Here is a 27,478-nt window from a genome sequence, read left to right on the forward strand (position 1 = left end):
ACACTCAGCTATGACTTTTCACCTATCAGATTGGCAAAATTCCAAAAATGTAATCTCACAGGGTTAGTGAGACTGTGGAGAAACAGGTTCTCTCATATTGACGGGAGGTAAACTGGTACAACCCCAATAGCGGACAATTTGGCAGTTGTTATCCAATTTACAAATACACAATCCTTTTGATCTAATAATAATATTTCTCTCCCAGCCGGTGTGGCCCAGTAGTTAAGCATCCACCTATGAACCAGAAAGTCACAGTTCAGTTCCCGCTCAGGGCACATGCCTGGGTTGCGGTCTCCATCCCCAATGTGAGGCATGCAGGATCATTGATGTTTCTGTCTCTCTCTCCCATTCCCTTCCTTTCTGAAATCAATAAAAATATCTATTTTTTAAAAAGAATAATATTTCTGTGATATTTCTTACATGGACAAAAAGTATCTACATGGCACCCATTGTAGCATTGTTTATACCAGCAAAATTGGCAACAACCCAAATGTTCACCAATAGAGGACGGGTTAAGTACATTATAGTACATCTGTACAATGGGATACTATCCAGCCCCTAAAAAGAATGAGGAAGCTTTCCACATACCAATTTAGAAAAATCCCCAAGATACAATTATGTCATAAAATGCAAGGTCATATGTATGGTATGCTACATTTTTGTGTTTAAAAAAACAAAGTAGAAATATTTGTACTTGCACAAAGAAATTCAAGATATACAAGAAACTAAAAAAACCTACCTTCCAGCTTAGGATGTGAAGGGAGGAGTGGGAACTGGGTAGAGAAACGGGGAGAGATTTTTCTCAGTATATCCTTCTTTGCTAATATTTTTAATTTTTGAAACATGTAAGCATATTACTAGTTCAAATATTCAAAAACATTAACTGACAAAGAAAATTTACATAAAAACACAGACAAAGCTATATTAGGTAAGTGCAAAGTAGGAGATGGTAATAGTGATATAAGAAATAATAAAAACTGTGGCTAAGAGCATTAAATGGAACAAAAGGGGGATACTTTTAAAAATATACAATCCAGCCCAGCCAGTGTGGATCAGTACGTTGGCCCATGAACCAGGAGGTCACGGTTCGATTCCTGGTCAGGGAATATGCCCAGGTTTCAGGCTTGAATCCCAGTACAGTGCATGTAGGAGGCAGCTGATCAACAATTCTCTCTAATCTCTCCCTTTCCCTTCCTCTCTGAAATAAATAAAAATATATCTTAAAAATAAAATAAATCCTAAGAAATAAAATATACACCAACTATAGACTGTAAATAAACCAATGTCCCCTACATATCTATATATATAAAAGCCCAGTGACCGGAACAGTGGAACAACCAGAACAACCAGATGACTGGTGGCTATGACGTGCCCTGTGGCAGCTAACCAGCCTGATCCGGGCTTGGATCGGCCTCCCCAACCCTGATCGGTCCCTCAATCACGATCAGGGGCAGGGCTGGCCAGTCAACTGCCTGTGGCCCCTCCCCCCAGATGGGGCCCCATTGGGGTGGGCCAGCCAGACCCCACCTGTGCACAAATTTGTGCACCGGGCCTATAGTCTACAATAAGACTCCAGGAAGAAAAAAAAGCATGAGCAAACATAGGGGTGTGTGTGAAAGAATTGATTGGTTTAGAGAATGGGGAGCTGTCCCATATGACTAGGGTGTGGAGGGCTGATGGTAAATAGGGACAGGGGAGTGAAAAGGTCATTGGGGCAGGTCACCAGGGCCTTGAGTGACACACTGAGAGCTTATGCTTCCTCCTCCTATGGGTGATGGAGAGTAGCCAGAAGTTTCTGAGCAGGATTGTGAGGTTGGGACTGTCAAATGGTCAGTGTTACCAGAAAGGAGACCTGGCCCTGAACGGATCTGCCTAGGGCTAGCTGGTAGTGTGTGGGCTCTTGACTTCAAGCAGGACAAATTTCACAACATGAGTCCAGGTGGATTTTTGAGGAAGTTCATTAGAGCTGGGGACCGTGAAACAAGAAAGGGCTGGGGAAGTGATCCTAGGTGGGACTGCTTAGGCTTACTAAGAAGTCAGAGAAAACAAGGGACTGGGGACAGGCTCAGGACAAACTGCTGCTGCCCATTGCTGCCTGGTTGCAAGCCTCGTGGGGTCCCTTGGAGTTTGGGAGATGCACCCCTGTGAGGAGAGGAGGGTGGGGAGGGGGGCCATGCTCCTGGGAGGGAGGGCGGTCGCTGATCCTTTGTCTTGAGGCTTTTATCTCTCTGTTGCAGGAATCTTAGGGGAGGTCTCAGGGGAGGGTTTCAACAGAATATCCATCCGTTTTCTAGGTGTGGTCTTCAGGGTTGTGGTCTTCACTGATTGGTCAGAGTCAGGGCAGGGGGGCCTTAGTCATTGCAGCTGGTCCTGGTGTTGCCCACCGAGTTTTGTGGCTTTTCTGGGTCTGGAGCTGAAATACAGCTGAGGCCTAGATGTTACTTCTAAGGAGGTGACCTTCTGTATCTGCTGGAAATTGCTCTGTCAGTTTGTTCAGCTCTCTGCCTCAGCTTCCCTATTCCACTTGTCCTGGCTCACTGGCCTGTCTCAGTCAGCTGCCTGAGCCCCACACTCACTGAGGTGGGGGAAAGAGGGGTGGTTGGGGGCATGAGGGGGCATTCCGTAAGCTGGTGGGCTCCTAGGAGGAGCTGGAGAAAGGCGGTGTGGACAGTGCTGGCTCTGGAGGCCTGGGGCTGGGGTGAGGGGTACAGCCCTGAGTCGGCTTCTCCTCCTCAACCCATTCCCTAGTTCCTGCATGCCATCTCCTCACCCCCATCGCGACCAGGGAGGGACTGAGAGGCAGCTCCTGGCACCTCCCCAGGCACCAAGGGCTTTTCTATCCACCCTCTGGCCCAGCCCCCGCAGGGGCCTCTGTGGGCAGCTCTTTGTGTCTGTACAGTGGCCCTCTTTGTCCTGAGCAGCATTCCCCCCACCCCACCCACACCCACCTCTCTCCTGCCCTTCACTCGTTCTCTCTCTTTCTTTTGCCCGTGTTACAAAAAAACACCAGAAACAAGGGGCAGGGCTCTAATCTTGGTTTCCCCCATGGAGTCTCTGAGCAAGTCGTTTTGCTTCTCTGAGCTGTAGTTTTAGGTCTGTGAAAAGGAGCTGTGCGAGAAATCAAACTTCTGGAAAGACTTGGTCTGCTACCCAATACTGAGACCTAAATAACAATGACGTCCATGAGGACCCCTACCTAACTCTCATGCTGTCCACTGGACCTCCTGCTTACATCTCCAACCTTATCTTCACCACTGCCCGGCCAGTGGGTCATCATTGTCCCGTTTGACAGATGAGGAAGCCAAGGCCTGAGAACAGGGCTGGCTTCATGGCTGTGTGTATGGCTTGTACAGTTACACGGGGCCCCACACGTTGAAGGCCCTGCACTTGATTTAATGCTCTGCTGTCCAGTCTTGAGATTCTTATTAGTTTTTGAACAAGGAACTAATATTTTCATTCTACCCAGTATCCCACAAATTCTGTGGCTGGCCCCGCTTACGGAGAGGTGGAGCAGAGGTTTGCCGCAAAGCTGCCTCCCCTGGGTGCTGCGTTCCGGCATGCTAAGAGTCAGAGCTTCCAGGCTGCGTTTGGCATCGGAGGCCTGGCCCCTCCCTGGGAAACCTGAGGAGCACAGTTCCCGGTTGGTCGGTGAGGGAGGCAGGATGCTTCAGGCCTCCAGAGAGCAAGCAAGACAAGGCTGTGGGAGCCAGCCCAGCCCTATGTAACTGGAACCCCAGGTGGATCTGACGCCATGTCTCAGTCATCACTCCGGGGACTCAGCAGGGCCTTCCTTCCAAGCAGGTTGCAGCTCCAGGGCCCGGAGACCTACCGCAGACTCACTGTGTGACTTGGGATATTAACACCCCTTTCTGAACCTTAGTTTTCCCATATGTAAGATGGTAGTGACAGCACCCACCTCACAGGGTTCTGATGAAGATTACGAGATACGTTAACATAATGACTAGCACAAAGAAAGTGATCAGAGAACTCTGAAAATTGACCCAAGCCAGTATGCTCAATTAATATTCGACAAAGGAGGCAAGAGCATACATGGAGTCAAGATAGTCTCTTCAATAAATGGTGTTGGGAAAATTGGATGGATACATGCAAAAAAAAAAAAAAAAGAAAAAAAGAAACTAGACCACCAACTTACACCATACACAAAAATAAACTCAAAATGGATAAAGGACTTAAACGTAAGGTGGGAAACCATAAAAATCTTAGAAGAAGCCATAGGCAGCAAAATAGCAGACATTTGTCGAAGCAATATCTTCACTGATACAGCTCCTAGGACAATGGAAACTAAGGAGAAAGTAAACAAATGGGACTACATCAAAATAAAAAGCTTTGCACAGCAAAAGAAACCATCAACAAAACAAGAAGAAAGCCCACTGCCTGGGAGAACTTATTTGCCAATGTTATCTCCGATAAGGATTTAATCTCCAAAATTTATAGGGAACTCATGCAACTTAACAAAAGGAAGATAAGCAATCTAATCAGAAAATGGGCAAAGGACCTAAATAGTCACTTTTCGAAAGAGGACATACTGAAGGCCAACAGACATATGAAAACATGCTCAAAGTCACTAATTATCTGAGAGATACAAATCAAAACAACAATGTGGTACCATCTCACACCTGTCAGAATGGCTATCATCAACAAATCAACAAATGTCAAGTGCTGGTGAGGATGTGGAGAAAAAGGAACCTTTGTGCACTGCTGGTGGGAATGCAGACTGGTACAGCCACTGTGGAAAACAGTATGGCGTTTCCTCAAAAAATTAAAAATGGAACTTCCATTTGACCCAGTAATCCCACTTCTAGGAATATATCCCAAGAAAACAGAAACACCAATCAGAAAGGATATATGCACCCCTATGTTCACAGCAGCACAATTTACAATAGCTAAGATTTGGAAACAGCCTAAGTGCCCATCAGCAGATGAGTGGATTAAAAACTGTGGCACATCTACACAATGGAATACTACACTGCTATAAAAAGGAAGGAACTCTTACCATTTGCAACAGCATGGATGGAGATGGAGAGCATTATGCTAAGCAAAATAAGACAGTCAGGGAAAGATAAATATCACATGATCTCTCTCATTTGTGGAATATAATGAACAACACAAACTGATGAACAAAAATAGAACCAGAATCATAGAAGCATCAAACAGACTGTCCAACCTATGAGGGAAGGCGGCGGGTGAGGGGGTAAGAGATCAACCAAAGGACTTGTATGCATGCACATGAGCATAACCAATGGACACAGACAGAGGTTTGGGGGGATGAGGGCATGTTCTGGGGGTTGGGGGCAGCCGGGGAGAGATCAATGCGGGGGGGGGGGGGGGGGAAGGAGACTTATGTAATACATTAAACAATAAAGAATTTAAATTAAAAAAATAAAAATAAAAATATATAATTTTTTTAACATTACAGTTTAAAAAAAGAAAGAAGAAGATGATAACTAGAGTTCTTAGTCTAGATATTCATGGAGGCTGACCAGGTGACAGGGACAATGCCAGGTGCTGTGACTAGGAACAGGATGGCTCCTAGGCCTGTCCTCAAGGAGATCCCCATTAGAGGGAGGTAGACATCAACAGTGACAACAGTGTGGTAAGTGCTGTGACAGACGGTCACCTGGGGCACTTGGGCTGGGCCTTAGAGGAACGAGCTGGGGAGCCATGAGGAGGGACCAAGGGCAGAAAAGCATGAAGGGCATTGCAGGCCGACAGAGCAGCAAGTGCCAGGCAGGAGGCCAGTGAAGGCCCAGCACTGCAGCATGGCTGGCTCAGAGGCAGGAGGGGAGGTGGGGAGGGGCGAGGGCCTGGCCTCCCCGGCTGCAGAGCTGGGGTTTATCTTGAGGATGATGGGCTACCAGAGGGTGTGAGGCAGGCAATGGCTGGGAAAGGCGACAGAGACCCCACCCTGGTCCTTGAAGGAGGGCTTGGAGGTGTCATGTCCCAGCTCAGCGAGGAGGGGATGCCAGGGCCCAGGCTCCGCCCCCAGCACAGATTCTCTGAGCAGGTTTTCTCAGGGGAGATGACACAAGGTGAGAGAGGGAAGACGAGAAGGCTTAAGAGAGCCAAATGCCTCCTCGGGGTTGGCGAGACAGGAAGCCTCCTAATGCACGGGGAGAAGTGATCCTGGGTTGCCCTTCTGTACCCTGACCTGCTCCTGCTAATGGAACCCTCCTTCCCACCTCCACCCCCACCCCCCACTCCCATGGCTCCATTCTCCTGCTCCTGGGGACCACTGGGTGACTTGGCCTTCACCACTAGCCTGCCTCGGCTGCTTGATTGCAGGGAAGCTCCCTGGGTGTTAATCTACCCTTTCAGATGGGGCCTTGTTTGGGTTTGCTGTGGGGCTCACCGGCCCCCAATTCCCTGGTTGGGTCAATGGGTCTAAAATCTTTTAGCTATGAAAAGTTCTATATTTTTTTCAGCAAGCTCTTACCAGAAAGTATAAATAAATATAAAGGTAAAAGCAAAGGTGCTCACTCAGGTTGAAGTGGGATGGGGCTCCTCGAGCAGCCCCAAGTAAGGGGGACTCAGCTGAAGGGTTTGGAGCCTGGACTTGACCTCCAAAGCCCAGATCAGGTGTCTGGGGAAGTTGTCCGGAGACAGACTTTCAGCCCCTCATTAGAAGGGATGCTAACCCTCGAACCCAGGCAGCTCAGGACAATGGGCGAAACCCTGAAAAAAGAACTTTAGATGGGCCCGTGAGAAGTGGATTATTATTACCATTTGCAGACGAGGGAACTGAGGCTCAGAGAAGAGACTCTAACCTGAAGTTAAGGCCGTGGGGTTCCAGGACAAGTCCCTTCCCTCTGCTCCTCAGGCCTCACTAAGTCTCCCGTTGTGGTAGCTCAGACACTGGGTGCCTCAGGGATGCCGTTTCTTTGACTATAAAGTAACAGATGAACCAGAGCAGGTGCAGGACCCGGGCTCTCCCGTCTCTAGTCAGCTGGAGGCTGAGGCAGAGTCCCGGGTCCTCAATTTGGTATCAGAGGAATTTTTTTCTCTCTCAGCGTGAATAGCAGTTACAGTAGAAATCTGAAGGGAGAAAACAGAGGGGGGTTGATTAGGCCTCCAGCGCCCAGGGAGACGTCCCCACACCGGGACCCTAAGGCCCAGGCTCCATAGATAGGGGCCACAGGAATTTCTAGTTCCCTAAAAGCTGCATGGATCAGCTTGGACAACAGGAGGAGGAGGCTGGACAAGGGGACTTTGTGTCTTCCAGGCGTAGGACTCCGAGGACTGCAGAGGCGGCTCAGCTGCACAGGGCTGGGTGTCCATTCCACTCCCGCTCTTGGCAAGGCTTCAGCCAGCATCCTTCCTGGGCCCCCCCTGGGGCCTGCAGCCAGGTGCCAGTCAGCTGATGTGGAACCCAGCAGGACCCATGGCCCCAGGGCCCTGAGCAAGCTCCTAGGCACAGAAAGAGGACGACCGTGCACTTGTCCAGACACGGACTGTCCAAAGCCCCAGCGGATGGACACTTGTTGGCAGGAGGGTGAGCGTGACTGCTTTTGTTTCACAGAGAAGTGGGCCCTGAGAGGGACTGGGACAGGGTCAAGGTCTCCCAGAGTCAGTGCTGAAGCTGAGCCACAACCTACTACTGTCCTGGCACCTGGATCAGGTTGAGCGAGAGGGGGACATGCATTACTCACGCATTCATCCATTCACATGTTCAACAACTCCTGGACTGCTGGGACCGCCGTCGGAAGGAGGCAGACCTGGTCCCTGCTCTCCCGAAGATCACAGCGGAGGAAAGGGTCCTTGACCACGGAACGCCATCAGAGCAGGGTTAAGGGCAGAGCAGGGAGTGATGGGTGTTTGGCTGGAGCAGTCTGAGAAGGCAGCTCATGGGAAGCAGCTCAAAGATGGGGGACCAAGAAGATGGGGGTATTTGGGAAATTTCTAATGACTCTGAACGAGATTAAGCGAAGGGAGCATAGAGGAGGCTCCCGCCCTCCTCTCTGGAGCTGGAGACTAGCGGGGCCCTGAGCGCCGGGATTTCCTCCCTGAGGCCGCGAGGAGCGCCCCCCACCCCTCCCCAGCCCCAGGGAGCAGAGTCCTCTGGGTGGTGCTCCAAGCGGGTCCCCGGAGGAGAGGGCACAGGTTCTTGGCTCGGTCTCGCGGTGGGCAGCGACGGGAGCCACACAAGCACCAGACAAACTTTGCAAAACTTGAGCGTCGCTGGAAACCTCAGCCGGGCAGCAGCACTGTGGCCGCCAGCCCCGCCCCGGGCAGCACCCCGGGCAGATGCGTTGACCCCGCGGCCGCGTCCCTAAGCCGGTGGCTGGGTGTCGGGACGGGGCGGGTCGGGGCGGGGCGGCTCCGGAGTCTGTCCAGAGTCCGTTCGCCCCTGCGTGACCCAGCCGGAGTGGGCGCTCCGCCGGGCGGGTGGGGCCTCCCGGCACGTGGGTCCCTGCGGCAGCGGCGGCAGGACGCGGGCGCGGGCACCCGGGAGCGGCGGCCGCCCCGCGGCTGGCGGACAAGCACCCGCGGAGGTGAGGGGCGGGCCCCCGCCTGGAGGGGCCGGAGGCGGGGGGCGGGGGGCGGGAGGCGGGTGCGGCCGGGGAAGCGGCGGTGCGGACCGAGCCTCCGCGGGGAAAGCAGAGCCGCGCGCGTTTGGCTCGGTTGGCGAGCCGGTGTGAGCGCGCGGGGGGTCGGAGTCGAGCTCTGTGCCCACGGGAGCATTGATCACGGGGAATGTGGACGGACCCCCCGCGAGTGTGTGTCCTCGTATTGGGGAGCGTCTGTGTGCCGGTGAGTGAGAGCGTGCGCCCCTGCAGTGTCAATAGCTGAACTTGTAGAACTTGTTTGTGTGTGTGTGAGTGTGTGTGTGCACACGCGCTCTGGAGTGGGCGCCCGGGAGGCGACTGGAGACGCACGAACCCCTAGAGGCCGGCTCATTCCCGGGCACTCCGGGTGGCCCGCCCCCGCCTGGGCGCCGGTAAGACTGGGGGGTGAGGGGGGTGGTTGGGGCAGCGGCCTGAAAGGGCAGTTAAGCCTCTGTCCGGGGACTGTTAATCTGGCCGGTGGAGCTGTAGGAAGGGTCTGTCTGGGAAAAGGCAGTGCCCGCCCTCCACTCCCCAGCCAGGGCTGCAGGTTTGGGAGCCTCCGAGCCAGACGTAAGGGCCAAGCCCTGCTGTGGACTAGAACTGTTCCTTTCCGTGTCCTTGGGGTCACAGCCTTGGGTGCCCGGTTTGTTTGGGATCTAGGCTGGGATAAGGGGGAGCTCTTGAGGGCCAGGGTGAGGCCTCGGCTAAAGTCTCAGTTATCTCCGTGGGTAGGAGTGGTTGGGAAGGAGATTCTTTGAGCAGACAGGAGCCTCAAAAGTTCCCTGAGAATCAGAGATCTATATTCCTGTCCCGCCTTAGCCACTGTGTGACCTGGGCAAGGCATGCTCCTACTCTGAGCCTCACGGCCTCACCTGCGAAGGGGAAATAACAATGATGGGGAACTTGAGGGCCCTTGAGGAGCTGATGTGTGGGTCCTGTTCAGCACCGATGTCTTCTTGGACAGGCTCACAGCTTGGGGTGGGATCAGTTCCCAGAGGGAACTTCCTGAAACCCAAATCCCAACAGTTCTCTCTGGGCTAGACTTCCACAGGGCCCAGCCTGAACCCCTCAGCCTGGGCCTCCAGGCCTCCAAGAACTGGTCCTTGTCAGCCTCTCTAGCCCCCCTCCCACCTGACGCTTCACCCGCTAGTAACTGCATGGAGTCTACTGTGCGTACTGGGCAGTTCCTTGCCTCTGGGTCACTGTGCATTCTAAGCTCACTGCTTGAAATGCCTTCCTACTCTGCTCTTCCTCAGTTCAGCCCAGCTCAGATGTCTCCTCCTCTGGGAAGCCCTCCTTGATTCCCCCAGCTAGTTTGGGTTCTTCTGGGATCTTGCAGTCCCGGTGCTGACAGCCCTGCTCTCACTTGGACTGTCATGGCCTCTGTCTGTCTCCTTTCCAATCCCCAGGTCTGAGGCCCCCTGGAGGGCAGGAACTGTTGCCAGCACCCTGCACAGGGCTGAACTGAACTGAGCAGCGCCTCTCCTCTGCCCTGTCCCCAGCTTCCCCAATGAAGGCCTTCTACAGTGGAGCTCTATGTCATGACAAAGACGGGGAACCCAGAATCAGGTCATCCGAGTGGGTGGCACAGGATATCAGAACAGTGTGTCCTGGGGCAGCACTACAGGACCCAGAGTAAACAGGCTGAAAACTTGGATTTCATCTGAAGGCCATAGGGAGCCATGGAAGGTTTATGAGCAGGGGAGATTCGTGGTCAGAGCACGTTTCAGAAAGCTCTCTGGCTGCAGGGTGGAGAATGGATGGAGTAGTGCTAAGTGCATGGAGGTCAGGGCATTTGTGATATTGTTACCAGAATCGACCAGGCGTTGTTTCAACTATGAGCCCTTACCCCCTTGTTTAAACACTTCCCTGACCCCTCAGATGCTTTTGCTGAGGAATTTGAGGACACTTAGGACTTTCCCTCCCCCTTAGGGAGCCAGGGGACCAGTGAGTGATTGATCACATCCCAGCTCTGCCCCCAACTTGCTGGGTGACCTTGGGACAACTCCTACTTCGCCAGCCTCTAAAAGGAGGCTAGAACCGGTGAGGCCCTGTGCTGAGAATTTGTGCGTGGGGAGGCCCTGGCATGGACGGTTTGTCACTTTTCTCTCTTTCCCGCCCTGGGCTGTCTTGAAGCCTGGCTGAATGGGTTGGAGGATCATAGTGGGAGACCCTCATAAATGGCTGCCAATGATCCTTACCTCTTCAAATGCTAGGTTGCTATGAGGATTCTTAAGATAGTGGTCAAGAAAGGCCTTTGTAAGCTGCAATGCACAGGGAAGACGTGTGATACTCAAAGACCGAAATGCATTTTGAAGGCAATAACAGAAAATAGGTGCAATAGCAAGGGATCACTTTAACTGTTTGGGGAATTTTAACTGTTGACTGTCCTCCTCTGCCTGTGCCACCTCTGCTCACTAGGCGTAATTTACAAATGTCCCTCCACCAACCCTGTTAGGGAGGAATTATTATCCTCATTTTGCAAATGAACAAATAGGGGCTCAGGAAACAAGGTCACAAAGACAAGGTAAAAGCTGGGGCTCCTGCCTACCTACCCCAGCTTATATCTCCCCGTTCAAGATAGAAGCCCCACCTAGGTGCAGCCTGGTCCTCTGGCTTTCAGGCTGAAGGAAGTCTGAATCCTGCCCTGAACACCTGTCTTTAGGTCTTGCTGTGGCCTGATTACCCAGTTGCTGATAATCTAATGCCTGTTCAGGCCTGCCCACAGGACTAGGGAAGCCTTGCTGATCTGGTGAGAGGAGATAGAGGTGCCCCTAATGAAATCTTTCCTCTCCCTGAACTGCCTTCTGTGGACCTGTCTAGCGTGCCCGTTGGCCTACATCTTCTTCTTGGGCTGCCTTTGTGTTCTCAGGCCTGGCCTCCCCAGCTGTTCAGGCCTGACGGTGGGGAGGCTGGTGTGGGGGCCCATCCTGACCTCCTAGAGGTCAGTTGCAGGACTTGGCCAGGCCAGGCCTGCTTTCTCTCTATGCCCACATCACCCAACACAGGTTGGGCTAAAAGAGATGCCAGTAAGTGTTCGGGAAATGAATGACCAGGTGAAAGTGGGCGTATAGCGGGAGAGGAGGGCCTTGCTCCATGGAGAGCTACAGTTGGTTCTTGAGCAGAGGAGTTCCTGCACTCCCCTGCCTCAGCATATCTTAGCCCTGAGTCATTTCTGCTTCAGGATGAATAACTAGAGTTCCTGCTGCGAGAGTGGGCAGCCTGGGTCCTTTTGGGCAACTACTTCCTCCTTGGCCCTCTCTCCTGGTACCCTGTCACTGTTATTGTATTGGCAATGACACTGCCTGGGCACTGGAGCATGGGAGAAGGGCCTCCCTCAGACTTCTTGGGACCCACATGACCCTCCCCTCTCCCCTTGAGTTGGGGGAGTCTCCCCCCGCCCCTAACCACCTTCCACGTGGCACTATCTCTACAAACGTCAACTCAGACTATGTCCTTCCCTGCTTAAGCCCTGTCATGGCTTCCCATTGTCCTCAGGATAGAGGCCAAGTTCTTCAGCCTGGCATTCCATGTGAGTCCTGCAGCCCTCCCCCTCACGCATACGCATTCTGTGCCACCTGTCCCTCCACTCCAGCCTCACATGATCCCTGGCTTTATACAGTCCACACTATCACACCACTGAGTCTTTGTACCTGCTCTTCCTTCTGCCTTCAATGCTCTCCTACGTCTGTATCCACCTAACAAACTCCTAATCATCTATCAGAACCCAGCTCAAATGGCCCTCCTCTGGGAAGCTCTTCCTGGCCACCTTACCAGGCTGGTTAGGGGTTCTATGAGCTCCATGGCCCCTGGGCTTCCTTTGGTCATGGCTTGATCACCCAAGTAGACTTGATCCATGTCTGCGGCTTTCTCCCCATTCAAACTGGAGCTCTTCAAGGGCTTGACTGAGTCTGATCTGCGTCTGGATTTGCAGGGTCCCTCTGAGGTCAGGCACATGGGGGCACTGGCAGGTGTTTGCTGAGACTTTGGCTCCTGGGAAAATGACTTACGATTGTGTTATTCTGAGGGTCCAGACTCCTGTGGTTCTGAGAATCTCAAAAGCAACAAGTAACAGAATTAAAGAAACATTTAGCATTTACTCCAAGAACCAGAGACTCTTGCAATTGGACTGTAAGTACCAATGAACCCAGAATCCTGGAAGCACTCAGAATGCGACAGTCTCAGCATCACAGACGCACTTGTATCCCATTCTACAGCTTTGTCCCTTTTTCTCCTTTGGGTCCTCCATTCTCCCTTTTTCTTCCAACCTGGACTCTTCCTGCTTCTCTTCATACCTGATTACAGCCCTTTCCAGGAACTTTCCCTGACTGTCCTGACCATGGCCCCTCTGCTGGATCACCTAGGAGGGCCCCCTTGCCAGTGTTTCAGTGTCTCCACCATGACAGGAGGTGCAGCCCCACAGCAGGACAGTGCATGATTTGCTAGCCCCATGGAGCACCCACCTGTCATTCCTCATGAGCTGTCTTGTGTAGTGGTGACTGTCCCCAATTGACCACTGAAGAACACAAGGCTCAGAGAGGGGAACCAATTGACCGAGATTGCACAGCATGGGCAGTTCCAAGTTGGAGCCTGAACCCAGGGTTCTTGCCTCTTGAGTCTGGCTGGAGGCATCTGGATTGTGATAGGTTGATGTGAAGTCCAGGGCCTTGTGGTTCTGAACTAGTTCAGTTTAGCAGTGCATCTCTGTCGCCTTGTGCTGGGTGGGGCTGGGCTGGACCGTGCCAGGCCAGGGGTAGTAGGACAGGTAGTTTGGAGTCCTGCCCTGGGGTGAGGGTGGAGGTCCTCAGCTCCACACTGAAAATACTAGAAGTAGAACACCAGACCTTGAGTAAGGCCCTTACTCTTAAGGAGTCTCAGTTACCTGATCTGAGGTGGGAGGACCAGATGGGCTGATCTGAGACCCACACACTCAGATGCTCTGAGCTCAACCCCAACATGTGGCTCCCACAGCCAAGATCCTGAGGGCTCCCAAGAGGGAGAGTGCCTCCAGAGGGGCTGCAGAGCACAAGGGCTTCCTGGAGAGGCTGCAAGGTTTTACTTTGCAACAGCACCTGTCGATAACATCTGAGGTTACCCCCTCAGCTATTTCCCCAGATGAGCCCAGTGCTTGTAGTGTAGAAAGCACTCCAGGCAAGGCTGGGGCCCACTGGCCTTCAGCTCTGTGGATGAGATTTGGGAGGGGACAGAGAATGACTTCCAAGATGCTCCCTGTCTTTTAACCCAGCCTTCTCCCCTCAATCCACAGGGATGACCAACAGTTCCCCAAATATACTGTGTGATCTATTGCCCTGGTTTTTGCTCACTCTGCTTTTCTCTCTTCGCTCTCCTGACCCCTTCCAAAATTCAGGTCAGGTGTCCCCTTCTCCAGGAAGCCTTCCTTGACCACCTCCCCATTCCCATTAGGGGTCCTCTTGTCTGCTTTAGCCCTATTGCCTCTGCTCTCTTCAGCCCCGATCACTCTGAGTTGTCATTACCTATTTCTGGGTCTTCTCCCATGTGCTACCTACCCCTTCCTCGCCAACCTTGACAGTGACCCACCTTGGAATCCCAAGAGCCCTATACAGGGACAGGCATCCATGTGACAACCTCTGTAAAAGGGTGAGTGAGTGAAGAAATGTGGTGGGGTCAAGTTCCTGCTGGGGGCTCCTGAGGGTGGCCTTCAGCGTGGGAAACTTGATCTGTGACCTTGCTACTGTGCCCCGAGTTCCTGTGGGTTTCCTGCCCCTCTTGTCTTCCTAAGATACTGTTCTTAGATGGCCAGGGATTGAGACTTAAGTTGTGGAGAGGAGACTTGTCCCGGTCCCACGGCTGAGAATGACAGAGCTGGGATTTTCCACCTGCCTGGGGCCCTCCCCTGTCCCTCGATGATATTCCAGGTCCAGGTCTTCTGCTTCTCTTCACAGCAGAAGCAGGCAGCAGAGGCTTCCAGAACGGTGATGGGTCACAATCCCCTTCCAGTCCGGACAGGGCCAGCTAGGTGGGTGGGTGAGCGGGTACATTCCGGAGCCACCCTAGTGGAAGAGCTGGAATGTCTTCTAACCACCCTGGAAATTCCTCGGCTAGCCTGGGAACTGCCCAGCCCTTTCTCCCGGCTTTGGGCACACTGGCCTGGGACCCAGGGTGGGGTAGAGGCAGAGCCAAGTCAGTGGGGCAGGTATTCTGCATGTTTGGCTTGGCACTTTCTGGCCTTAGTTTGTTTGTTTTTTTTAACCTGTGAAATGGGTACAATAACCATCATGGCTGCTTCACACCTAGAAAGTACCAGGAAGAGTAGATCCTGGGCCCTGCCTGTAGGGAATTCCCTGTGGTAGAGAACCGACCAGGAAAGCAGAGCCATGGGACCCACCGAGGGCTAGGCAGGGAGCTTCCTGGAGGGGAGAACCTAGGCCTTGGAGGGAAGGAGGGGGTGGTCAGGGGCACAGCTCCTCAAGTCAGACAGACCAGGCTGCTCTGCCATTTGCTAGCTTTGTGACCTTGGAGAGGTTGTTTTGCTTCTCTAAGCTCCTCGGGATTAAATGAGAAGGGATCTGTGAAGCCACCAAAGATGGAACTTGGCAGAGAAAGCACTCCTCTCTTGTGATGATATTACTGTTAGAAGTTGAGGGATGGTGTTCCTGAGCAAAGATAGACCATGAGACTGCTCCTGCTGTGCTTGGCACAGGAAGATGAAGGTGGAGGCAGAGAGGGTGGGCTGTCTGGAGCAGCAGTCGCCAACCTTTCAGACCTCATGGACCACCAGTGGGCCGCGGACCACCAGTTGGCGACTGCTGTTCTAGAGGGTTGGCAGGGCCTGGAGTGTCAGGCTCAGGGGCTTGGACATAGTCAGGGTAATAGGGAGCCATGGAAAGGTTCTGAGCTCCCCAGTACATGGTCAGGTTCATGTTCTAAGAAGACCTGTGACTGCCGTACAAAAGATGGACAGGAGGGCAGGAGTAGAGGCAAGGAGACCAGAGAGGGGGTTGGTACAATGTGGAGGAGACATGCAGGCCTAAGGCCATGAGGTGTGGAAAAGTGCCATCCCTGAGTCACTCTACTGGTTGAACTGACAGGAGTTGGTGAGTGATGGTTTTCACATGGGTGGGACAGAGAGAGGTTGTCAAGGGCATATTAGAGGTTTGAAGCCTGGAAAGATGGATGGTGGAAACCCTTCTCAGAAATCGGAGGGTGGTTTTGAGAAAGAGTTGTGCTCCACCTTAGTCTGTTGAGTGAAGGCCTCTCCTAAGGAGAAGACAGGGTGTGACCCTGGGCGGAGTCGGGTGAAAAGGTGAAGTTCTTTCATCTTGTCACTAGACTCCAGAGCAGACTGGCACAGAGCTACCTGCCCACTGGCCCAGGTCAGCCTGAGGATCCTGGGGCAAGGCCCACTAGGAACGCGGTGCCCAGGGTTATTTCCCAGTGCCTTTACTCCTGTCCATTCCTGCAGCCACCCATCTCCTCCCTCCACTTTCCGCCATGCTCGCGCTGCACCCCAGCCTGCGGACCTGGCCTCTGCTATCTAGAACCCCACTCTCCCGCTGTGGAGAAATGAAGGCGACAGAAAAGGGATGTTCTTTTCCCCCTGTGATGTGTCTGAGATTCTGATGGATGCTGGGACCTGTCCACACAGAGGGTCTACTAGGTAACCACACCCTCACTGCAGCCCTGTGCCTGGTGTGTGTGAGGGGCTCCCAGGCAAGACAAAAGCCAGGGCCAGAGCCCAGAAGGCCTGGCTTCTGATCTTGTCTGCATCACTGACTTACTGTGAGGCCTTGAGTCTCAGTGTCTTCTGTCAAATGGGAGTTTGGCACACTGATTTCTAAAGGCTATTTCAGGCCCTGACTAGGACTGTGTGTGTGCACTTCGTGACTGTCTCCGTGTGATTGTATACATCTCTGTGTAGCTGTGTATCTAGGTGTGTCCATGCCTGTGAATGTTCGTGTGTGTTTACAACACCTATGGAGGAATGATTAGAGGGAAAAGGGATATTCCAGATAGAGACTCAGCTTGAGCAAAACTGGGTTGGCTGAAGTACTGTCAAGTGTATACCGGGCAAGGAGGGTAACTGTTTCCTGTTGTGGGGCTAAAGCACAGAATCAAAATCAAGGGAAGGGGCATTAGAGGCTCAGCTCAGCTCTGCAGGACACAGGGAGACCTTCTCTGGCAGAGCCACCTTCCTGTGAACGGGGGGTCCTGGGGAAGGAGGCTGGGAACAGCCATCCCTGGAGCCTGTAAGCTGAGGGTGGATGGCTGGTGGGCAGAGGAGACCCCTACTGGGACCAGCACACGGTCACCTCTCTGCCTCTCTCAGGCCAAGGCTGGAGCAGAGCAGGTGGCCCCGGGAGGGCTTGGCCTGGCTGGCTTCCCATGATCCAGAGCCCACACTGTCTCCACCTCCCTGTGTCTCAGGAGCCCACAACACTGCCTACCCTGAGAAATGCTGGAAGCTGGGTGCGGCCCCAGGCGGGGGACCTGTTTTTCCTGTTTCCTGCAGAGTTCCCTGCCGCCCTGTCCAAGCCTGTGCATTCATGAGTGAGGAACCTGAGCGGGCACCGAGCATCCTGACGGCGAGAGCAGGGGCCGGTCAGGTACGGACGTGCGAGGGCGGGGTCCACTGGCTAGGAGGCTGGGGCAGGTGCGTGCACGTGTGTGTATACACTGAACCGGCGGCAGAGCAAGGGGATCCCTGCCCTGCTCCCTCATCCCAGGCTGTGATAAATTCAGGCTTTGGAGCCAGACAGCCCTGGGTAACAAGCCCAATTTTTCCAATTCCTGGCAGTGTGACCCTGAACGAATAGCTCTATGGCAGTATCTGCTGAGGAATGAGGGTGGGGGATAAAACTGAGTTGCTGTGTGGAAGCTGCTCATCCCAGGCTTGACCCCTACAAAGTGAGGGGATGGGGCTCCAGGATCGGGAGCTCCTGACCCTGGGTCTGAGCCAGAGGTGGATGAACTAAAAGAGTGTGGTTAGCTCAGACAGCTGACCCATCTCCAGAATATCTGGGTCCAGTTACCCTCCCTCTGTCCAGAGAAGGGTAGGGCCTTCTCTGCACCTCTTGAAAGAGAGACAGTCCAGGAACCTTAGGCGGGCTGGGCCCCAGGAGAGCTGGGGTGACTCCTGGCCACCGAGGGTCAGCAGCTGATAAATCTTTAAGTGCCATTGTCCTCTGGGAGGCTCTCAGGGGAATAAGGGAAAGGAGAACCACCATCATAAAGCTCATCCTCCTTTGGGCTCCCATAGCCTTTTGTGCTTGATTCATTCATACATTCATTCATTCATTCATTCACTCGTTCATTATCTTATTCATGTTATACCTGCTTTAAATCAGGCCTCTTGGTGGCTAGGGACAGAGAAAAGAATCAGATAGTCCCAATCCTCTAGAAGTACTTGGAATGTGTTGGGGTAGAAGATGGATGGACAAATTACTAACAGGGTATGAGGAATGCCTGGGGGTGGTGTTAAGAGGGCAGCTTCAGAGATGAGGTGACATTTGAAGAGAACCTTGAGGGATGGGCAGGATGGAGTGCAATGTGGGTGGGTTTCCAGACAGAAGGAACAGCATGCACAAAGGCAAGGGAGCCTGGGAGGGCACTTGCACGGCTCATAGCTCCCTCCAGACTAGGAGCTTTTCAGGGCAGGGGGCTGGTGAGTGGTGTGAGGCAAAGTTAGGCAGAAGCCAGTCCCAGGGGAGCAGGGAGTGAGGCCCCAAGGGCATCGGAGGTCAGAAAAGAGAGAAGACAGGGCTGGGGACTTGGCTATCTCCATAAGCAAAGGCTGGGGAGGCAGGAGAGGTGTAATCACAGGCTGGTGAGCCAGCCTGTGGAGGGAGAGGGTGGGCAGAGTCAGTCTGGATGGGGGCCATGGCAATGGAATCCCCAGCTGGCCTGGGAGGGAGGAGGCCAGGATATCTTCGAGCAGGTGGAAAGGGCAGCTCCCTAGGTTCCGTGGAAACTTAAGGAAGTCTCCACCCCTCTCGCTAGTGTCAGAGATTCCACCACAAGTGATTAGCAAGAGCATTGTGCAGAGCAATGGGATGTTGGCCGGACTCTGAGGAGACACCTGCCTTGGGGCTGGACCTAAAGCAGCAGCGCAGAGGTGGGACTGGATGTCATGGAGGGGCTGCTCTCCCTATCTCCAGTGGGAAGAGGACCTCATGAGGGAGGTTTTATTGCCACAATTCTCCAAGGCCAGGGAATTCAGCCCTAGAGAGGTCTGAGTCTCAGGAGGGCAGGAAATGCCTAATGTCACTGAGGGTCTGTGGCAGGGCTGGACACCCCACGCTGGTGGCCCTTCTACAGGTCCTCAGCCTCATACTTGGCCTCCACACTCCTCCTGCAGCTTCTGTGAGCCAGCAACTCCCAGCCAATCTCCCAAAATGTCAGATCTGATGGCCCCAGCCTTCTCCCATGCCCACATCCCACCATACCCCTTCAGGGCTCCCCACACTTACAGTGTCTGACACTGAATTCCTCCTCTCCCCTCTCCTGCTCCTCCTCCCAACCCCTGAGCCGGGCCTCTTGTCTGCCTCCCTCTCCTGCCCAACTCCATCCAACTTCCTCTGGGCCAGTCTCTCCAGCCTTCCTCCCAAACAGCTCTCAGATCTCTCCCCTCAGAGGTCCCAGGCCTGGCCCTAGCTTTGGGCTCATCAGCACTCCCCTGGCCCACCACACTCACCTGCCTTCAGTCAAGACCTGTTGCTCCTCCACCAGTGGCCTGAGAGAGCATCCCAAAGATTTCAAGAGAAGGCCACATCTGAGCTGAGCCTTGAAGCTCATAACATCACAGCATACCTACTGTGTGCCAGGCATTGCTCCAAACATTTTATACCGATTACTCACTTCATCCTCACAGCAGTTCTATGATACAGGTTCCAGTAACCACCCCATTTTATAGAAGTGGAATTAGGAGGTCTGACTCCAGAGGCCAGGTTCTTCGTAATCACTGGGGCTTGCTGCTCTGAAGGATAAAGAGTTGTAATTTCAACAGGTAGATATGAAAGGTGTGAGTGGATTCCTGGTTGAAGGAGCAACATGAACCAAAGCTGAGAGAGGAGGAGTGTTGGGCACATTCAGGAAACTGCAGGTCACAGAGGATGGTTGGGGCTGGTAAGCTTGGCAGAGGCTTTCTCCTGACAGCAGGCAGGAGCCATGGAGGGTTTCAAGCAGGGGGATGACTTTGTCTTTTACAAAGACCCCTCTGGATTGGGGAGGACTGAGGTTGGAGGCTGATGCAGTGGCTCCAACAGCAAGGGTAGAGGTGACACTGGGCTGCTTGGAGCAGGGACGGGAGGCAGGAAATGCTTTAATGCCAGGTCCTGAGTCCTGGCCCCGGGCAAGAGGGATCCCAGCAGTTTAGCCCTTCCAGAGCCCCTCCATCCCAGCTCTCGCTCAGCTTGGTACCACATAGGCTTCTCCCTGCCTCCTCACCCTGGATCTGCTGTGGCTCCTTAGGAAGGAGCCTATGACCATGGGAGGGAGGTCACCAGTGCAGGCTCCCTTCCTCCTGGTTGCACCTTTGCTGACAACAGGAGACAGGAAAGATCTGGGGTGGTGGGTAGTGGAAAATTGGGAAATAAGGGAGACTGAGGCACCTATGTGTCCCTCAGCCCCCCTAACCTCAACGTCAAGGGCCTTGAACTTCCGCTGAGAGGCCAGGCTGGGCATGAAGCTTAGGGTCTAAAGGAGTGGATTTCGCTGGCCCGACAGAATCCCCAAGTCCCAGCCTCTCAGGACCCCAGTTTCCAACATGAAGGGAATTGTACAGCCCCAGATTATCAGGGTAGGAAGGACTCACACATTATCTGTCCTCTGTGTCCTCCCAGACACACCCACACGCAGGACACGAGCCCTCCTGAAGACTCCGCTTGCACAACCCCATAGCGGAGAGTTCTCTATCTCCCTCTGATGGCACCTTCCAATTCCTAGATAGGAATTGTAGCCTGTGACCTTGGCCAAATAACTTGAATGATTTGTGTCTCAGCCTCTTTATTGGGCATGATAGCCTGGCTCCCACAAGCATGTTGTAAGGATGGAATGAGGTGACATTTAAAAAGAACATACAGTAACACGGTTTGAAATGGTCAGCCCCCTCTGCCCTTTCACTGTTAGAAAATTATTCTTTTTTAAAAATATGTTTTTATTGATTTTTAGAGAGAGGAAGGGAGAGGGAGAGAGAGATAGAAACATCAATGATGAGAGAGGATCATCAATCAGCTGCCTCCTGCACACCCCCTACTGGGGATCAAGCTCACAACCTGGGCATGTGCCCTGACCCGGGAATTGAGCTGGTGACCTTTTGGTTCATGGATTGACACTCAACCACTGAGCCACACTGGCTGGGCTAGAAAGTTATTCTTTGTGTTTGTCCCAAACTGTCCACCAGGGACCCCTGCTAGGATTCCCAGCCTGCCTTCTGGTACCTTTGGGCATATCATCACCCTCCACACTGGGATATCTGTCTCCTGCCTCCCAGATGAGCGAGAGATCTTACTGGTCACATTGGTGGGGGTGAGGAGAGGAGGAAGGTGGATAACTTGTTCTCCAGGTGCTCACTGGCCAGTCAGGCCCTGTGGGTGTGTTATATACCCACTAGGGACAATGTAGGGGAACCTCAAGATCGTGGTAGAGTGGAAGAAAAGCTGGGTAAGCCTGGAGGAAGCTGAATTTGACCCACAAATGAAGTCCCCAGCTGTCCCCACTCCCATCTCCACCCCAGACTTCTCTGAAATCTTCAGGAGGGTCACTGTCCCATCTGGTAGACTCCCACTCCAGGGAACTGCACTACTGTTTACAGATGCAGAAAGTGCCAGAACGTAAAAGTATCTAAAATAATATAAAATAAAAAATATTTGCTGAAAGAATGAATGAGTGACTGAAGAGGGAGACCCTTGGAAATACTTCCTCAATACCAAAATACCAGGCGCAGGGCCAGAACCTCCCTAGGGAGCCAAAGAATAAGCTAAAGGAAAGAATGTTCTAATGCCCCCAGGAAGGTATGGGCTGCCCATTGGCCAGAAACACTTCAGAAGGCAGTGCGCACTGGGTGTGAGGTGGAGCCCATAGGCCTCAAGGGGCCCTGTCCATGAATCTGAAATTATACCCTCTCGAATCCTCAGATTCTAGAGTTCAGAATCCCAGATCTAGAATTCTGTGCTCCTGAGGTTCTAGAATATTTTATATTTTGCAGAACAGATGGTCTTTGTCACAACTGTTCAGTTCTTTGTAAACAGATGGGTACGCTCTATTCCAATAAAGCTTTATTGGGTTGGCTTTGACCTGTAGTGTGTAGTTTGCCTACCTCTGTTCTAAAGTTTTAGAATTGTCTGATCCTGCTATTTATGGATCTCATGCATTCTCATGCATTTTTGAGGTTGCAGGGTTCCGAGGTCCTGGGCCCTCTGGGTCCAGGGAGCCAGGTCAGAAGGCCTTGAACGTGGTTGGGCAGATCTTAACCGAAGGAATCTGCTCCTATCCCTTGGTCGGGTGGGTGTGTCAGGCCTCTTGGATGAGCCTGGCCAAAACCCTGAAGGCTGTTCTCCCCACCCCGCCCCCTTTCCTTCAGGGCAATGGCCGCAGGCCCGGGCCTCTGGAACAGCACCATCAATGACACGTGGGATGGGGATGAGCTGGGCTACAAGTGCCGCTTCAACGAGGACTTCAAGTACGTGCTGCTGCCCGTGTCCTACGGCGTGGTGTGCGTGCTCGGGCTGTGCCTGAACGTGGCCGTGCTCTACATCTTCCTCTGCCGCCTCAAGACCTGGAACGCCTCCACCACCTACATGTTCCACCTGGCGGTGTCGGACGCGCTGTACGCGGCCTCCCTGCCGCTGCTGGTCTACTACTACGCCCGCGGCGACCACTGGCCCTTCAGCACGGTGCTCTGCAAGCTGGTGCGGTTCCTCTTCTACACCAACCTTTACTGCAGCATCCTCTTCCTCACGTGCATCAGCGTGCACCGCTGCCTGGGGGTCTTGCGCCCGCTACGCTCGCTGCGCTGGGGCCGGGCCCGCTACGCCCGGCGGGTGGCAGCCGCCGTGTGGGTGCTGGTGCTGGCCTGCCAAGCGCCCGTGCTCTACTTCGTCACCACCAGCACGCGCGGCAGCCGCATCACCTGCCACGACACCTCGGCCCCTAGCCTCTTCAGCCACTTCCTGGTCTACATCTCCGTCATGCTGGGCCTGCTCTTCGCGGCGCCCTTCGCCACCATCCTGGTCTGCTACGTGCTCATGGCGCGGCGGCTGCTCCAGCCCGCCTACGGGACCGCGGGCGGCCTGCCGCGCGCCAAGCGCAAGTCCGTGCGCACCATCGCCGTGGTCCTGGCGGTGTTCGCCCTCTGCTTCCTGCCTTTCCACGTCACCCGAACCCTCTACTACTCCTTCCGCTCTCTGGACCTCAGCTGCCACACCCTCAACGCCATCAACATGGCCTACAAGATCACCCGGCCGCTGGCCAGTGCCAACAGTTGCCTGGACCCCGTGCTCTACTTCCTGGCCGGGCAGAGGCTTGTGCGCTTTGCCCGGGACTCCAAGCCACCCACAAATCCCACTCCTCCTGCCCAGGCCACCCGCCGGCTGGACCTGCGCAAGTTTCATAGAACTGACACCAGGGCAGAAGCTGGGTCGGCCAGCAGTGAGAACTCCAGCAGGGAGTCCCCGTTGGCTGGTGGTGGGAACACTAAGGACATCAGGCTGTAAGGCCTCAACCCCTGCGGCCTGTGCAAGCTTGTACGGGGGAATCTGTAGGGGCTATGACTTGTTCAAATGAGGGGATCTCCCCAGATACGGATCATCATGACTCATGCTGGATGGTCCAGGGAGCCATAACCCCAACACTCTGTCACTTGGCAGGGGCTCTGGACACTTGGTGGTCCAGCGAGCTCAACAGTGCCCCACACCCCCGTCACCATTTGTATGTGTCAACTGGGGAATGAGGTTTCAAGAAGGCAAGGGTTCAGGGCCTGACTCACCCACAAAAAATAGCTGGCCGTGCCTGCCAAGGGACCTAGGCTAGAGCCCTGCTGACCCAAGTCAAATAGAGAAACAGGCCAACAGAGGAATGTGACTTACCAACGTCACACAGAGGATCGGGGCCTGAGCGACCTGGGAGGGGTGGGGTCCCAGGCTGACTAGAAGACCCTGGTTGCAACCAGTGCTGAGCCAGAGCTTCCCACAGGGGAACTGGGGCAGGTCTGGGTGCCACAGTGGACTAAGCAATGAGAAGTACCCCCAGCCCCAGAGATGAACATCTGGAAACTGATTCATAAAACCATCTGGAGGCTCCCATGGGCTGGGAGCCAGTTTGAGGCTGTAACTCATACTAAAAGTGTTGTTGTCTGCTGCGCCTGTGGCCTATTGTGTGGTTGGAGGATGGGAATGTAGCCTGGGAAGCTCTCACCAAGCACACTAGGTTCCTTTCTCCAACCTGTTCTAGACAGCCACCTGCCTTCCCACTAGCTGCCTCAGTGGTGGTCTCATATCAGGTGTCCCCTCTCTAGACCCAGGTCAGCCCCCACCTTAAAGCTAACTGGCTTTTGTACCTAGTTCTGCTGGCACAGAGAGGAGTCGGGTGGGGTCCCATACCTTGGGATCCCCCAGTTTAGGACTTAATGGCAATCATGTACTGGTAAATGTTAAAACATTTAACTGGCCCTCCAGGTGGGTGAAGGGAACCCCTTATTTGTAGCATTGCCAATTGCCGTGGTGCAAACACTGCTACAATGGCCAATTTCAGACTACCAAAATAATGTCAACCTATCAGCAGAATTGCTGAGAATTTAACAATTGGCTCTTGCAAACAGTACAAATTGCTCCCAGTACATCACTGGGTAATGTTGAATGGTTGGGGCTGTGGACTCCCAAGCTATAGTTTCTGAGGAAAGCAGTTCATCGGGAATATCCAAATTCAGGTGCATCCTGGGCAAAGACATGGGGCCAGGAGAGCAGGGTGTGTAGGAACTGGAAGGAGGCTGGGCAGCTGGTGCCCAGGCTAAAAGCAGGAATGAGGTGGGGGCTGGGTCACAAGGAGGTCAAGTCAGGACTCCCTCCTTGCCCTGATCATGTGGTTCCCTTAGCACTGAGTAGTGTGGGAGAGACTCACTCCTCTTCTATCCGGTCCTCTGCCTTCGTGGAAAATCCAGCTATATGGCAAAATGGTTGGTGTTCCGGTTGGGTCAGGGCTTAGTGTGGGGGAGATGGGTCTCACCTGTGACAGGTTCTGGGTCCAGCCAGGATCACTCTGGAGATTTGTGGAGCTCAGCTGGACAGGGACCACTAGCCTTTGGTCAGGGACAGGGCAAAACCGACAGGTCTCACAGTTAACCTCAAGGATAAGGACTCACCCCCTCTTCCTAAGGGCCCACTCTACCTGAGATAAGGCTCTTTCCTCGTCTCACTTTCCCAGCCTCCTATGACTTCTCCACCCTTCCCACGCCGCCTTGGCAAAAAGGGGCACCCCCCAAGGGTTGCTCTATTTAGAGACTAGCTTCTCAGCTCCTCATGTGATAGGGACCCATCACAAGCCATGACCCAAATGATGACTCTGCATGGTGCAATGTGGGTGACCTGCTCAAAATAGAGTTAAAGGCTTACCTCCTACATTCTAGGTCTTATACTTCTGTTAATGTAACCTGAGTCCCTAAGAACTTTGTTCATGACTACCTCTTTCAGGTTGTCTTTGTGCCTTTCCTGTAGGTTTGAGTCTGTCTCTTTCCTACTGGCTGCTGTTCAGGCTGAAATGCACCCCAGTTTATAGGGACACCCTGCCCAGGTAAGAGGCTGTGCTGGCCAGGAGTGTAAATGTTGGGCTCTGACTCCCTTAGCCCTTCTTAGATCCAGAATCAGGGGTTGTATATCATGATTTTGGGGACTCGTGAGAGTACATCAGTGGTTGTGGGTGGGACTGTGGACACCGTGGGCCCAAGGTCCCTTAGCCCCCATTCTTTTCATATCTTGCCCACCAACCCCTCCAGCAGCTGCCCTGGAGACCCCGAAAACCCAGGACGCCACAGCACATGGAGACAACACTATGGCCTAGCCCCATGAAGTCTTCTGTCACCCAGCTGCCTGCGGATTTCTAAGGACACAGGACCTAGGGGACACAGGGGAGCTGACTCACCCCTTAATCTTGTGGCAGGGAGTTCTAAGGAATCCAGGGACAGGCCCAGGGTCCTACCTCTCGACCCCAGTTGGACTGCCTGGCCCCCTCGGTGTGGACATCTGGCCTGCTGCTCAGTGCCCAGGCCACCCGCCTGGTGGGTGAGGCTCCTGACCCTGCTGCCTTGTGTTATTTTCAGCTCAAGTAAGAGCAGGATTTTCCACTCCCAGCCCCAGACCATTGTCCAACAGTGACATGGGGGGACATGCCTGCTCTCAAAATATCTCTTCTTACACTCTGGGCCTCCCTGCCCCTCCCCACCTTCCCACCTCCTCACCCTGACATCACTTCCTGAGGCTGTTGACTCCTGAAGGCCACTGTGAAAGGGCACAGCCACATGACAGAGAGGGACCCCAGGGATTATCCAGCCAGCTGCAGACTCAAGGCCAGAGAGGGGCGGGGCCTTGCCCGAGATCACTCAGGAGGTCAGCATGGCGCCTGGACATATGCCGAGGGCTCAGGCTGCCCCTGCTGCTCTGCTTCCTTTACTGCAGGTCGGTGCCTTGGTGGAAATCCTGCTGTCACCCCCACCGCCCCAAGTGGAGAGAGCGGCAGGCAGCGCAGCCGAGGCCAGGGATGGCGGGGGGCGGGGCAGAGGGTTGGGGTAAGAGCGGGCGGGGTGGGGGAAGTCAATGCCTGCTGACTTGCCTGCAGCAGCTGTTCTCAAGGAGCTCCCTGCAACCTGAGCAGGGACCCTGGCACAGAGGGGTCTCTGCCCTGGGTAGCAGGTATCCCAGGGCCCAGGAGGGAGGGGGAGTCCCAGCAGACATTCCCACTCACCCTCCAAGGCTAGGAGAAGCCCTGAACAACATACTCCCCAGACACAATTTGCTCCAGTCTAGGCCCCTTGTCGCGGCAGATTTGGGCTGATCTGTTCCGAGTCAGGTGCCTGAGGAAGGGAACTCATGTGCAAATCCATGCCCCAGGCACCATGCCAGACCCTATCACATCCATTATGTCATTATTTCTTCACTACAACCGTGTGAAATAGGCATTCTTATCCCTGTTCAGCAGATGAGGGGACAGGCTCTGGGAAGTAATGGCTTGCTCCGAGTTATACAGGTCGTTAAGTGACTCGAGACTGAGCCCAGGTCCATCTGAGGCCCAGATTAGTTCCCTTTCCAGTATCCCTGGCCACTCGAAACCCCTGTGGGGAAGGAGGGCCATGTGGCGAGAATGGGGTTAAGAGCACAGGTTCTATGCCCAGACCATCTGGGTTTGAGTATGGTCTCCAATTCTTCCAGCCCTGGAACCTTGGGCAACTTACTTAATCTTGCAGTGCCTCGGTTTCCTCTTTGCTAAAAGGAAGGGCTGCCTCCCATGCAGGTCACTGGGAGGCTCACCCGAGTTCATACACATGGAGCCTTAGAATAGGGCCTGGCACGTGGCAAACGTTTACACGCAGGCACTGTGCCAAGAGGATACGAAGGCGAACCCGCCAGACCCTACCTTCATGGAGTTGACATATTTAATATGCAACCACATGAGTGTAAGTTATTTGAAGAAAAGAACAGCATGTCCGGCCAGTGAGCACCACGGGTCTCCTGTGGCCAAGCCTTCCCCAGGGTGGAGGAGGAGGGGAGCAGGTCCTTTCTGGAGTAAGAGGGGGACCACCCTCTCTACCCAACCGGGCACCGTGTAGCCTTCAGGCACGTGGGCCTGTGTTTACAGAGCCTGGTCCCGGTGTCTGGCCGGGGGAGGGCAGCGGGGAGAGTGGACAGTGGGAGGGGGAGGAGGATGCCCTGGATGCCAAGCTTCCGCAGCCA

At 53.9% G+C, this 27,478-nt stretch overlaps 1 protein-coding gene across 8 annotated transcripts; it reads left to right on the forward strand.

Moving 5' to 3' along the window:
• Positions 1–8,319: 8,319 nt before the first annotated feature.
• P2RY2 (purinergic receptor P2Y2) lies at positions 8,320–26,285 on the forward strand. 8 transcript variants are annotated; one of them, XM_079787267.1, is made up of 4 exons: positions 8,581–8,956; positions 10,497–10,607; positions 16,971–17,149; positions 22,123–26,285. In XM_079787267.1, exon 4 carries the CDS (start codon positions 22,127–22,129, stop codon positions 23,252–23,254), a length of 1,128 nt encoding a protein of 375 aa, XP_079643393.1. In that variant the 5' UTR covers positions 8,581–8,956; positions 10,497–10,607; positions 16,971–17,149; positions 22,123–22,126; the 3' UTR covers positions 23,255–26,285. The 8 variants fall into 8 exon arrangements, with proteins under 8 accessions (XP_079643399.1, XP_079643397.1, XP_079643393.1 ...); XM_079787272.1 differs by having other exon boundaries at positions 8,581–8,769; XM_079787271.1 differs by lacking the exons at positions 8,581–8,956; positions 10,497–10,607 and adding an exon at positions 8,322–8,510.
• The last annotated feature ends 1,193 nt before the right edge of the window (positions 26,286–27,478 follow it).

This window comes from Cnephaeus nilssonii, assembly GCF_951640355.1.
Source record: "Cnephaeus nilssonii genome assembly, chromosome: 13".
Classification (NCBI taxonomy): domain Eukaryota; kingdom Metazoa; phylum Chordata; class Mammalia; order Chiroptera; family Vespertilionidae; genus Cnephaeus; species Cnephaeus nilssonii.

Coding starts and splice junctions, on each gene's coding strand:
- P2RY2 (XM_079787273.1), top strand. CDS start 22,127: ATGGCCGCAGGCCCGGGCCTCTGGAACAGCACCATCAATGACACGTGG.